Source organism: Chinchilla lanigera, unplaced genomic scaffold (assembly GCF_000276665.1).
Source record: "Chinchilla lanigera isolate Chin_1 unplaced genomic scaffold, ChiLan1.0 scaffold00118, whole genome shotgun sequence".
Lineage (NCBI taxonomy): Eukaryota > Metazoa > Chordata > Mammalia > Rodentia > Chinchillidae > Chinchilla > Chinchilla lanigera.
Window position 1 is genome coordinate 4608287 of NW_004955519.1, and position 14552 is coordinate 4622838.

General features: G+C 44.2%; 1 protein-coding gene across 1 annotated transcript in view; it reads right to left on the reverse strand.

Annotated features, from left to right (window-relative positions):
• Egfl6 (EGF-like-domain, multiple 6) overlaps nt 1-7809 on the reverse strand; it is a 59089-nt gene extending 51280 nt beyond the window's left edge. The window contains exon 1 of the mRNA XM_005409208.2: nt 7458-7809. Within this exon, the coding sequence (XP_005409265.1) occupies nt 7458-7531 (74 nt within the window). The 5' untranslated portion in view covers nt 7532-7809. The remainder of the gene's footprint in view (nt 1-7457) is intronic.
• Between the last annotated feature and the right edge of the window lie 6743 nt (nt 7810-14552).

A 14552-nucleotide genomic window follows, 5' to 3' on the forward strand; every position in this document is an offset into this window, starting at 1 on the left:
ATTACTTTAATGATAATTCTGTGCAATTGTGTCACAATTTTGTGCACGGATTAGTCACAACTTTTAGCTTTTAAAGGACAGAGCCTGCAATGACCCACTTTGCCCTCTATTGCTCTCAGAATGAAGTCCAAGCTCCTTGGCAGGACATATGAAGCTCCTTATGGCCTGGTTCCAGCCTGCTGTCTTTGACTCTTGGCAGCCAGTGGGCTCATGACCACTGGGCATGTGCTGAACAGTCTACTCTGTACCTTGGGCAATTCCTCCCTTTGCATTCTTTTTGCAAGGATGTACCAATCTGTGACAGTTCATTTTTATTGACTTGGGACCTGCCTAGGGGATTAGTAAACCACAGCTTTGGGTATGTCTGGGTGGGCCATAAAGGCATGACCTTTCAGTCCATATCTGGTCCCCAGCCCCTTCCTTTTTCTAGTGCTCTTCCCCTGTGCTCTGCTTTCTGGCTGCCATGAAGTGAGTGGTTTTGCTCCACCAGGCCCTTCCCCCATGATGTTCTGTCTCACCTCAAACCCACAGCAATGGAACCAAGCAACCATTGACTGAAACCTCTGAAGCCATAGACCAAACAAACCATTTCCTCCTTTAAGATGTTTATGTGAGGCAGTTTCAACAACAGGAAAACTGACCAATACACCATTCATGTACTCATTTATTATACAAAACCTACTACCAAGTAAGCACTGTAATACTTCCCTTCCTCTCGTTTCATACCAGTTACTCACACTCGTCTGTAATGACACTTTAATCTTTTTTTTTTTTTTTTTTGGGTTTTTCTCCGGTACCGGGAACCGAACTCACGACCTCGCGCTTGCCAGGCAGGCGCTTTTGCCGCTGAGCTAAATCCCCAGCCCTGTAATGACACTTTAAATGTCATACCCTGCCTTTAGTTTTCTTGACTCTCTCAGGCACGCTTGAGTTTTCTCCTATCTGTAATGCATGGAATGTTTTAATATGTTTACATATATACAATATGTTGTTTTATATATACATTAAAGAAACAATTATAATACATCCATATTCATTAATTTGAAACAATTCATTATGTATAAATAACATTAAACAATGCCTCTTTATCTCCTTTCCTTGGTCCTTCATTTAGCCATCAAGTTTTTATTCAACACCTACTCTGTGCTTGGCACTGAGCTAGAAGCTGGAGTTATAACCCCCAGCGTAGCTCCTCCAGCTGAAAAAGATAGACATTTGCTGCACCTACATAGTTGTCCAGTGGGGGTGGCAGATAGATACGTATGTCTGGCACTCAAGAGAATGCTTGGGCACGTCAGGTGTTCAGTGACTGTTGCTGAACTGGGCTGAATTAATTTTAACGCCCTCAACTATATGTTTTTCATAATTAACACTCACAGGTTTAAAATTGCTTAATTACTGACACATAAATGGGACCTGGCAATTAAAATGAAAGAACTGGAGGCACTATTGATTCTTCTGGACAAAATGCTCTATTGATGGAAAATTATTTAATTGTCCTTGGGCGATACCATGGCCTTTAAATCTGCCACTTGTTCTCTGTGAAATTCTGAGCAAATCAGTTAATCACCTAGCCTTTTCAAATTTAGTTTATTCTACTGTAAAATGGGGGATGTGAGGTGTACGATCTATAGTTTACACTTGACATTGTGAGTGGTGCCTCAATATCTATTCTCCCCCTTCTTTCTTAGACATAAGATCCAAGTTGTACAGCTACTTACAATCAAAATGACATTTCCCAGTCTTCACTTCCATGGGCGTGACCCTGGAGCTAAGCATGGGCCAATGGGATATAGGCAGATCGGTCACATGCAACTTCTAGGAAGTGACTGTAAATATAGATGGAATGGCCTTGTCACAGTTATTTTCCTTTATTGATTAGAGTGGGGACATGTTTGCCAGAGATCAGGAGGCCACCTTAGGCTATGAGGGTTTTCAGCAAAGCCTTGAGGTGGCAGACAGGTCCCTAAGTGCACGGAGTGCCATACTAGTCCAGTTACTTCTGTGTGTGAAATAAACACACATCTATGTTGTTTAAACCAGGACTGTGTGAATTTTTTATCACAGCCAGATTTGAAGGATTATAAAACAATATTGCTATGTTTTTTTAATTTTATTTTATTAGTATTTGCTGCTTAACTTTCCCTAATGTCAAGTGACTTGTGAGACTCAGTTTCCAGTCTGCATGCAATTGAAAGTCAAGATTAGGCAAACTTTTGCCCCATGAGGTTTCTATCTTTTCTGAGGCCATGATTTTCTAGGGATCCCATAACAAAGCTTAAAGAACAGAAGTCCATCTTCTCCCAATTCTGGAGGCTAGAAGTCCAAGATCAAGGTGTCAGCAGGATTATTTTTGAGGTTTCTCTCCTGGGTTTTAGATGGCCATCTTCTCCCTGTGTGCCCACATGGTTGTTCATCTGTGTGTGTCTGTATCCTGATCTCTTCTTGTAAGGAGATTGATCATATTAGATGAGGATCCATCAGTTTAATTCACCCCATATTTTCTGTTTTGGTTTTTTGAGACAGGGTCTCACCATGCTGTTCAGGCTGGTCTTAAACTCACTATGTTGCCCAGGCTGGCCTAAAACTCCTGATGATACTCCTGCCTCAGCCTCCTGAGTGCTGGTATTACAGGGGTGTGCCACCACTCCACCTAAAGACCCTACAAAGTCCCATTCTGAGGTATTTGGGGCTAGGGCTTTAGCATATGAATTTAAGAGCAACATAATTTATCCCATACCACCTTAGGTCACCTGTATGTCCTGCCTCCAGTGTCTCCAGAGGAGGTGGTATTCTAGGACCAGTCACTAGAAGCACAAGTTCCCAGAGGTAGCACCCTGTCTTGCCAGATCAGTGACAAATACGTGCATTGCAGTACATGTCCAGCCTCACTTCCTTGTATCCAAGAGTTGTGTCACTCTTCCTGTGTCCATGGTGTGTTGAATGTACAGAAGTTGCTCTCCCAATGCCCTCAGTCAATGAGTGATAGGAGTAGGAGAATAAATACCCAGCTCCCTTGTCTTTAGGAAGGATAAGTCCAAGGCTGATGTCCAACTGTCCCTGGACTCCTCCAGCAGGATTAAATCTGATTGGTAATTTATTTTCATAACCCTTCCCTTCTCTGTCCTCTTCCCTACCAAGCTTCCTAGGGCCACCTCCCAAACTACTATCTCTGCTTCTGAGAGGATGTGAACTTGGATAGGAAGGCAGTGATATTGGGAAGGTGGTGCCTGATCATGCTGGGCTAGAGTCAGGCTAATCAGGCTGACTGGTAATCATGTGTGAGCAACTACTTTGTAAAAGGATCAGCTTTGTAAAAAATGTTTTCTATTTTTTGAGGAAATAAATTTGGAATATTGGAACATATTTGGTCTTAGAAGACCAACTCAAATGTAATTCATGAGAAATCACATACTTCTTTCAAGTTTTTTCTGGCCTTCATGTGTTAAATGGACACAATACGTCTTTCTTAGGGTTGTTGAGAGAATTTATTAAAATAACATTGAGAAGAGTTACCACATAGTAGGGTCTCAATATCTGTTGACTATCAATCTAATTTATGAAGGCTAGATACTACACTTCTTCTAATTTTAATGGTTACATAAACATGATTTATTTATATAGGACTTTAACAACCCCTAAGTCAATGAAATTAACTGTTGAAATAAGGTTGTTCAGAAGTGACATCTATGTTGTGATTAGATGCTCCATGATGAATATTTCCTGGAAACACTTAACTCTTAAGTCCTATTGCCTGGGAAGTGTGAGTATTATATTATATAGCAAAAGGGTCTTTGCAGATGTGTTCAAGGTAGCATTTTGAAACAGGAAAATTATTCTGGATTATCCTGATGGGTTTGATATGATCACAAGGGTTCTTTTCAGAGGGAGGAAAACAAGGAAGAGCAAGAGAGAAGGTGAGGTGACAAAGCAGAAGAGTGATGTGTTCACAAGCCAAGGATTGCTGGCAGACTCTAAAAATTGGAAAAAAAACAAGGACTAGATTATCACCTAGAGCTTCCAGGAGAAACTAGTCCTGTCAACACCTTAATTTTAATTGCCTAAGACTCATTTTGGAGTTCTGATTTCCAGAACTGGAATACTATATATTTGTGTTGTTATAAGCCATGAAAAATTGTTACAGTGGTATTTCCCTAGCAGGGCTCCAAGAAGAATTAGTTTAACTCTCCATGCAAGAGGAGTGACCACAAAATTCAGCAAATGTTTAAAAATGTATCACAGTAAAAGACACATCACCATTAATTGACTTCAAATTGCTCCCTCTGGCTTTGAACATGCTTATCCCATTGTTCTTGCCACTTTCTGCAGCAGTTCTGGACATCCTTTTTCTTGAGTGTCTTTACAAGGTGTGATAAAAATTACAGTGAATGCTGCCACTGAGTGCCGTCCAACAGAATAAAAACATTACAGTGTACCCTCATTCACCTTATTCACCACATCTGACACTGTGGGACTTCTGGCTCTTCCCCAAAGTCAAAATGATCCTGAAAGGGGAGAATTTTTGAATGGATTCCAGACATCAAGGCAGCCACAACAGTACAACTAGTGATACTCATGAAAGAAGACTTCCAGAAGTGTTTCAGAAAGTGGCAACAATAATGGGATAAATGTGTTCAAAGCAAAGGAGAATATTTTGAGAGTGGCGGTGTGTCTTTTATTGTAAATTTTAAAAATGTAAACATTCACTGTATTTTTATCACACTTCATAATGTGTGATTTGCAGTAAGCAGGCCCAGTAACTAACCCAGACATTGCCTCATCACTGACATTAGTTTTACTTGAATTCAATAGAGAAAAATGTATAACAGAAACATGTTTTCAGTAAGTAGCTGCTCCAAACTTTAATCTCAAGAAATGCAAAGTTAATAAGATATTTATCTTGTGTACCCAAGGCAACTGATCCCCATGTTAAGACCTGGAGGGCTGGAAATGGTGCTTAGATCAATAAATGTTTTAGACCAGTGCTACAAATATAATAGATATATACTGCATATAAAGTTTTCTAGTAGCCTCATTTTTAAAAATGTGCAACAGGTGAAATTAATTTTCATAGCATATATTAGCCAATGTTGTATATTCACAATGTTACAATTTCAACAGGTCATTGACATAACATAATCAGTGAGACAGTTCTTGTGCATTTTTTCACACATCTTGCAATTTCACTGTGTATTTTACTGATACAGCACATCTCATCTTGGGCTGGCCACATTTCAGGAATTCAGTAGCTACCTGGGGCTCCTGCCTACCACAGTTTCTGTAGTGGACACAGAAGTTCCAGAGTATCTAAACAGTTCTGATACCCAGAGTGCAGGAAAAGTGTGAGAAAGGGCAAATTCTCGTGTTTCAGAGGAGGTAAATGCACGTAGCTAATGAATTATGCATTTGATGGGTGCTAATTGTCTACTATGCACTATGTGCCATTTAAGAGGAATATAATTTTCAAGGTCACAAAATCATGGCACAGTGTTTCAACTGGAAGCAATTGGTGCTTATGTTAGAAATCTGTGTGCCATAGCTTTCGCTACAGACTTCACTGAAATCTCAGAAAATAACCACTAGGTGCGCTTTCCTCTCTTCTCTGTACATGTGCTGTCCTGAAGGTGGAGTTTGGAGTTAATTAAATGTGATCCCTGGGAAGTTCCAGAAGAGTCAGCCATTTGATATTTCCAAGCAGATAATAAACTCACTGGCTCAGGACCCTGATTCTGTAAAGAAACCATGTTTCACATCTTGAGAACTGCAGAATCCTGACATGAATTCTTCAGTTTATTGGGGGGCTTTTCGGCTTTTAATTTAATTTGGTGGCACTTTGAAAGTGAAGCTCCAGGAGGTCAGTTTGCCCTCTGCTAAAGTACTATTAATCTCATCTCCAAATCGCACTCGGGCTTTTCTAAAGTGGGCTTTCTAGGAAGACGAGAATTCACAACATTCAAGGAAAATGTGATTATAAGCAAATTGCATCTGCTTATGCTTTTATCACGGGGAGGAAATTGAGACCTGCCATCATACATTCTGAAGACCTGGCTTGCGGTTCATTCTGTTTGAACTTCAAAATCCCTTTTAATGCCATGGCTGACTCTGATGAAAGATTTTTTCTGTAACTCAAACAAACTCAGGCAGGCTCCCCTTTAAGAAGCCTGAGCCTAACAAGGCTGTTCTCCTGCCCTCCTCAGGAATCAGCTCTGGAAGCTCAGCCTCGGGTGAACCTATTGGGAGACATCCAGAGACCTCTTTTCTTTGTCACAGCTTGGAGAGAGTTAGAGGTGTGGCTAGGGTTGTTACGGATGGGCATCTAGTGGGAAGAGGCCAGAGCTGCTGCTAAACTTCCTACAGTGAGTGCAGAGGAGAGCCCCACCCCCACCCCAGTGCATAATGATGCAGCCCAACCCAAAAGGGTAAAGATGCTGCAGGAAAGAAACCCACTGCAGCAGACATGGAAGGAGAAAGAATCCATCACAGCCCAGGACCTAGGAGACCTCTTCCTGAGCATCTTTCCCAGAAGGCTGCCCTGCTGCCCTGACGAAGAGCAGGGACGCTGGGTAACTCTGCCTAGGTTTGCCTTCCCAGCTCCATCACTTCCTGGCTGTGCCTCTTTGGACAAGTTACTGGACCTCACTGTGCCTCCATTTTTCTCCTCTGCAACACAGGGGTGATAATATTAGTGCACTCCTCACAGAGCAGCGACTGTGTGGTATAGGACCAAGGGCTTTGGGTGGGTGCATAGCTCTAAAGTGCTTACAACCGTGCCTGGTGCACTGTGGCAGGGTGTCTTTACTAAGGGGCTTGGCAGATATCTAGGGATAAGGTTTAGGTTCAAAAAAGCTTCTGAGGGGTAAGGAAGCGGCTCAGACTCTGCATTGCCATAGCAAGACTGAGAATTGTTGTCGTGTGGCAACCACGGTCTTTTCTTTCCAGTTCAACCCCCTGAAGCAGAAGGCCGCTGAGCCAGGAGCAGCGCACTGGCGGCTCAGCGCAGGAGCCTCCTATAGACGACAGTTTCAATCTCTCCTTCCCCCTCAAAACCAGCTGGTGCCCTTGGGATACAGTGGCAACCAGCAAACGGTACACGGAAGCCGCCCGGCCACCTATGCACACGGCGGCCCCTGCAGAGAGCGAGGTCTTGGATCACCAAGCCTGCACCCCACCACCACCACCTGGGCTGTGCTCAGAGCCTCCCCTTTGGCCGCCTTGGCCAGGGACACAGCCAAGTGGGCTGCAGCGCGAGCAGACGCGCGGGATGCAAAGCCCGACCAGAGGGGCTGGGAGAGACAGCCGCGGGCCCGGGATGGCATACTGCTCACCTCCTCGCGCGGAGCGCCCAGCACTCATGCACACAGGGTGTCCGCAGGGTGCTCACCGCAGCAGCAGGGGTCAAATAGAAGGGGATCCAAAGGGAGGGTTGAGGCTGGGTCTGTGGCCAGCCAGACACTCACCTGGCCGCGTTCCCTAATCCACCTGCCACCCAGGGGAGCAGCAGCTGGAGTGCGAGGCCCCAGGACGGCGGCATGTTCGCGCCAAGCGTCGCCCTCCTCCTTCTGCGCCCCCTGGCAAGGCGGTTGTCTGGATGTGGGTCTCCGTGAGCGCCGCCTCCTCTCTCCTCTGCCGCTCGGGGACTCGGCTTGTCTGCAACTTGCGGTGCAGTCCTAGCTCCAGCGGCTGTGAGAGGCTGGGGTGCCTGGCGAGGTGCGTTCGCTCCTCCGCGGGGAAGCAGCCTGGAGCAAGAGCGAGAGGGCGGGGCCCCTAGGCCGTGCACATCTGGTTGGGACCCGCCTCCATCCAGCACGACCCGCGCCTCCTCCGCCTCTGCACCCAGAAACTGTCCTCAGACTCAGGGCACCACCTATAGCCGCGCATTTCGGGCAAAGGACGCGTTTCGGTGATTCCTGAGCTCCGGGGATTAAGAATGTAGCTGAGAAATCAAAGTAGGGCCAAGGGTGCAGGTTCAATACAACTCGTTGTGTTATCTCACTTTGGATTAGGGTTTCCTACTCTGCCAGGTTTTCTGCTAGACTGCAAATCTCACGGGATGCTAGAGTTGGATGCTCACCAATCCTGTGCAATCCTGTCACTTGACAAGTGATCTCTCCAGCTTCCTTACAGGGGCCCCAGATGAGATGGTAATATAATAGCCAGTGCAGAAACCAATAGCACAAATAGGGGTGTTTTGCAGCGCGATGGGAAAATATGGTGAAATGTCCCATTTTTAAAATATTACAGTAAGGGACACATTGCCATTGAGTCCTGTCAGAATGTGCATCCTCATTTCAAAAACAGGTCTCCCATCATTCTCGTCATTTTTTTCCTTTTTAAATTCAGTTTGGGGGTTTCCTCCTTATTGGTGTGCCTCCTACTGTCCCCCACAATTTCAGTCCCTTCCACTAACTTCAAAAAGAAAGTAGTGAAAGGAAAGGAGAATTGGGGTTCTGGGCCCCCTGGGAAGTTAGAAAGGGACAGAAACCAAAACAATCACTATGTGCGACAGATTGACAATCAAGAAGTCTGGAGCAGAATGTGAAAGGAGGGCAAAAAAATAAGAAGAAAAAGGGAAAGGGAGAGGTACAAAAGACCATGTGCTCAACCACCCCTCCTGCTGAGACAGGCTGGAGAGAAAGCTGCAGACTTTGACAAGTGTGGGTGCTGCAGAAGGGAGGCTGTGCTTGAGCCCGAAGGTGGGAAATCAGGGAAGGGGTGCCACTTCTCTCTCTTTAAGGTCCCTCCCCTTAGGGGCAGCAGCTTCACAGACTGTCGATACTTTCATCACCCTAAGCACCGCATAGAGAGAAATCTTCATGGTGTTCCTGGTATAGCTGATCCATGGAAGCACTGGTGCGTGGAATGACACTGTTGACAAAGAAAAACTAGGCATCCTCAGCTCAGAGATGAATTTGCTGATGAATCAAGAAGTAGAACTGATCTACTGTGAGATCCAAAGGCAGTAGGTGTATCTTTTTGTCCAGGTCCGCTAGCCGAGCTTTGGGAGCCTTTTCTGCTATCATCAGGGCCTGGTCCTGGTGTTCCTGCAGGACCCTCTACTCTCAAAGCCCCGCTTCTCTAACCCGTGCTCTTCTTCATCCACGCATGTCATCCTTCCGGGAACCAGGCTGGACTAAGCTGGGTAGGGCTCTTGAACTTTCCAGAGCTCTGGAAGTTCTCTTTCCTGACTGTCTTTTAGTTGTGGTGTTGTGGCTGTCCTTGATGTCCTGAATCCACTCAACATGTTCACCATTGGTGGTTATTTTGACTTTGGGGAAGAGCTAGAAGTTGCTCAGTGCCAGAACTGGTGAAGGAGGCTGATGAACCTGCCTTCCTGCTGGATGGTGCTGGGCAGCAGCATTCACTGCATTTTTTTTTTTTTAATCATACCTCATAAAGACCTCCACTCCCCCAGCTGGGAAATGTCAAAGGACTGAGAGTCAGAGAGACTAAGCGGCTTGCTTAAGGTCATAAAGTAGGCTTGGGAACTGGGGCTTTCCTCCACTGCTGTTAGATGTAATATTTTTGGTCTTCTTATTCCTTAGCTGCTTCACATGTTAAAGGAGTCTTGAGGATAGGTAATACGATGATCTCTTCAAAGCTCTTATCAAAACCCTTTTTCCTCTTCCTTGTTTTATTAACTGGAAATATTAACATTGAAAGACAAGAATATAAGGGGCTGGGGATTTAGCTCAGTGGCACAGCGCCTGCCTGGCAAACGCAAGGTCATGAGTTTGATTCCTGGTACCGGAAAAAAGACAAAAAATAAAAACAGAAAGACAAGAATATAACTGTATATCTCCACATACCTTAAAGAAAATAAAATTTATCTTGCTGTGGCTTTCTAAACAAGCAGACACAGAGGCAAGGGATTGAGTGGAAGAGTTCATTCTGGAGGTCCAGAGTTCCCTGGGAGGGGAGTGAGGGATGACCTGGGAAGAAGACAGTATCAGACATATATCAAGTTACTGTAAGCAACTGAACCTCCGTGCTGCTGGCCGTCTCCCAGAAGGAGCACAGAACACGCATCTCCCAATGATCTCCCCCCCCCCCGAAGTGAGGGAGCTGGGGTATTTATACTCCATATCCACTCAGTCATCACCTGATGGTTTCTCCCAGGGTACTGATCCTAGGGCTTCTGCTTCCTGTGCTGAGGGCAGAGTGGGTGAGATGGCTACGGTAAGCCTTCAGGCAAAGGGCTGTGGACAAGACTGTTGAGAGTCCCACTGAAATGCAGGGCCTGAGAGGACACGGCAGGTTGCCACATAGGCTGCTACCTAATGTCTGGAAATTGAACTGAGTTGAACATTTTGAGTTTGGGTGCATGCCACTTCTCCCTAAACATTCAGATATGAAACACTTTCACCTTTAACTAAACCATTATTCATAAAACCCCTAATTAGGCATGGTTAGCCTAAGGTGTTCACCCTGTCTTCTTAGCATCCTGAGTTAGAAAGATCAATAGAGCATCTTGCAGTAATTCTTATCAGTCTGTTTTTAGCTTCAGTTTCAGCAGTTTGATGCTGTTCCTGGTTTTCAGAGCCAAAGCCTTGCTAGGCTGAAGGAGATGATGAACTTTATGGCAGGTAACTTTGGGGGAGGTCAAGCGCTCCTCAGCCAGACGCCTATTATTTCCTGGGAGGATGCCTGTGGACGAAGGAGCTGGCAGGTGGCACGAAGGATAGAGAAGGAACCTGGAAATGGTGCATGGCCAGGTGAGACGTCAGATCCAAATGGCCACCTGGAGGGAGGTGTTTTTGATAACCGCACTGGCACTGCTGACTTTGAAGCGTAACTTGGCAACTCCTCTTCAGGGGGCTCTGCTCCATTCTACAAAGGAAAAGCAATCTTTGATCAGAATCTCATAAAATCGTCTGGGCCTTGTACAGGGCTACAGTTTTTCCATCTATTTCCGCTTAGCTCCCTGTGTGGAATAGGCACGTGGGATATTTTTGTGCTTTCTGATGCACATACAACTTTTAGCATGGATGATGTACCTGGCACTGAGATCCAAAAATTATTAAAATGGCACCAAAATAAAATGCCAGGTGCAAGAGTGCCTAAGCCAGTGTACTCAAGCTTTCATGCTAGTGCCTGTGGCCCAGCGATCTTGCTAAAATGCAGATTCTGTCTGTAGGTCTGAGGCCCAAGAGTCTTGATTACTTAAAAACCCCCGAGTGCCACTTGTGCTCCTCATCTGAGGACACTTGGTTGATGGAAGTTTGGAGGTTGCCTGGACTTGCCGTTTCCCAGCCTAGCAGTACTTTGGCATCACTTGGGGGGCTTTAACACTCATGATACCTGGGTCCTACTGCCACAGGTTCTAATGTCTGGGCTGTGGCAGATGTGTGGGCATGGCAACTTTCAGACACTCCCTAAGTGACTGCAATGGCCAGCCAATGGTGCGCCACAGATATGAGCCAATGCCCACATTTCACAGCTGGGAAGCTCAGCGGAAGCCTGTGAAGCCACTTTCCCGAGACGTCTCGCACATGATGAGTTAACGTCCCTGTGTTTTGCCACACAGCACCTCCCCCATATTTCATGGTGTTTTCTTGGTCATTATTTCCACTAAAGACAAACAATGATATCTCTTAATTCTTAATCTACATTATGTATCCCAGTATCATGTTCTGAAGTGGATGTGTTTTCCCAGTCTGTTTCTTTCCACCTCTCCTTGCTCAGTGAAAGGCGTCAGGGGAGAGGCGTGTGCTCTTAAGGGCTATGGTGCTAAGTTCTGTATGGGAAGGCGTGTCTTGAGGTGCCCATTGGTTTTCTTTACCTTGTGCCTGTCAACACCCCCATTCTTGGAGCTCTATGGTAGAAGAAACTTCCGATCACCTTGTCTTCCACCCCTTCTGTTTTCCTCCTCCTTCCTTCCCTCTTGCTCTAATCATTCTCTCCTTCCTTGCTCAAATATTTAATGGGGTCCTATTAAGTGGCAGACCCTGTGCTAGGCAGTGGGGACCACATGGTGGAAATGTGTCCAGCAGCCACTTGCTGTTTCTTGTGTCTTCCTGGTAAGGTGGGCAGCACAACTTAACACGTGTTTTGTAGACTGTTTGGTTTTTCTTAGCAATCTTATTCTTACTTCTTAGAGCAGAAAACCTAAGACAGGGTTAAAAGTTAAAATGACCCCTTGATAAATCTCCCCCTCAAATGTTGCCAGCTCTTAGAACTCTCCTTTTGATCGCTGATGAAGAGAAAGAGACTGATATTTGTGGTGTGATTATTGGATACCAGATATTCTATAACTAGTAGTTATTTAACAGTGGTAACACACAGATGAACAGTATGAGTGCAGGTAGTTAAACCTCTTTTCTAGAATTACCTAGCAATATAATGGAAAATCATAGGTTTTGAAGTTAGATCTCAAGGAGATCAGTTTTGCCATCAAATTTCATTCTTTGTAGCAGAAATCTATAACCTGGTGCTGGAGGAGAAGGGTCAATTCCCCGTCAGAAATAGTGCATAATATTTTATGTGTAGGGGAGGCTGTTCCGACGGAGAGCCAACAGGGCTCTCATCCTATTTTTGTGGGGAACGTGGCCCTTTAAATGGCAGTACTAACTTAACTAGAAAAGTCCTCTTACCCATGAATGAGGTCTCATTGCTGGGATGTTAGAGCCCTGGACTTTTGACAAAATTTGCTGAGTTCCCAACTGCGGGCACTCAGTGAGCAGGGGCTTTCCTGTCTGTCTTGGGAGGTAGGGAGGATTACAGCTTGGACCCATCCTGAAGACTTCCTTCCTGGTCCAGGTATACATATCCTTTGCTATTTTCTTGTTCACAGTTGAATGTAATAATAACGTGGCATACTGCAGCAAGTCTTGTCTATTTGTTTTTTTTTCCTCACTAAGAACTATACAATGATTTGTGAGAGCTAAACTCAGCAGCCCAGTTCAGATAAGCCTTACAAATGCAGATTGCTACTCAAAGTCACTCCAACTTGACTTGGGAAAGCTTGGTTGACAAATGTTCTGTGGACTGTAAAATTGGAACTGCATTTGTGATTTTCCTTTTTTAAAAAAAGAATAAAAAAATAGCAAGTTTCCTCAAATAAAATTAGCCTTTGTTTTAAAAATATATATCCTATTTTCAAAAAGTTTGCATATATGGTTTATAGGCTCATTCGTTCCTTTAACAAGCATTTACTGGCCCCTTGCCAACTATGTGCTCGACACTGTACTTTGCTGGGGCATGAATAAAACATAATCCCTTACCCTGGGTGACAGAAAAGCAAACATATTACCAGAATGAATGGCATCGGTGTTACAGGAAGTACTTTAGGGTGCTATGGAAACAGGAAGGAACACGTTCAACTCTTTGTGCTCTACACATATAAATGTTTGTCTTTATTTATCCTCTACTTTCATGAGTCATTTTATAAGATGACTTTTAGAAGGCAAGATTTTTTGGAAAGCAGGAAAATAGAGAATTTTGCAAATTGCATTTTCTCAGATAATAACTTACCTGAAACACATTGTCTTGGCACACAGAAGTTGTGCTACTTTTGAGTAGGACTGAAAATCAAGAGAAGCAGATTTCAATTCAGGGCTCTACCAACTAATTTGCTCAACTTGGACAGGCCAGTGTATTTCTTTCTACTCCTTTATGTAGACATTTGTGAAGGATTCTGGATCTTTGAATGTCTTCCTCTAAAGTTCTGTGATTCTAACATTTTATCTGGCAGAAGTGTGGGGAACACAATAAACTATGACCCCCAAAGCTGTATTTTAAACTGCAAAGAAGGAATGTTCATCCAACACATGAATGAACACATGAACCCCCCTTCCATTTTGTTGACAAGTTCCTACAATCTCACATAAGTAATAGGCTTCAGTAGTGGTTTGTACCCTACAACCCAGCCATCCTAGGCCACAGCTGACGGGATCATGGTAAATATATTGACCTATAGTTCCCCTTTAAGAATGAGGAATCAGGATGCTAAGGACAGCAGTCAGTGGTAAGGCTGAAGAGTTGGGATGGGAGAAGTCAAGGGCATTTCCAAGTTGAAGTCAGGACAGGGGACTGATGGAGAAGCAGAAGGAGCAAGGCCAAGAAGTCAGAAGGCAGAAATGCTCAGAGGCTGAGTAGGCCTAGATGTATCTGCATCTGCATATATGCCTATAGTTGTATCTATATCCATCCATATCTACATCTGTTATTATGTCTATATACATAGAAATCATATATAGATCTACATATGTATATCTCTATATTTGTATAACTCTCCCTATATCCATATATGTTTATAGCTATATGACTCTATACGTCTATCACTGCATCTATATGTGCACAATTATATCTTTATATCTCTGCATCCCTAAGTCTCTTTCTGTGTGTCTGTCCCTATATCTGTATAAATGTACATACATAACTCAACCTCTATCATTATATATATGTCACTACATCTGTAATTATACTGTTTCTCTATCTCTATGATTACAGCTAGTTATCTATATCCCTGTATCACTATCATTTCATCTGTGCTTGTATATGTATCATTATATCTCTCCTGATTTATCCATAAATACATCTATAACACTATCTCA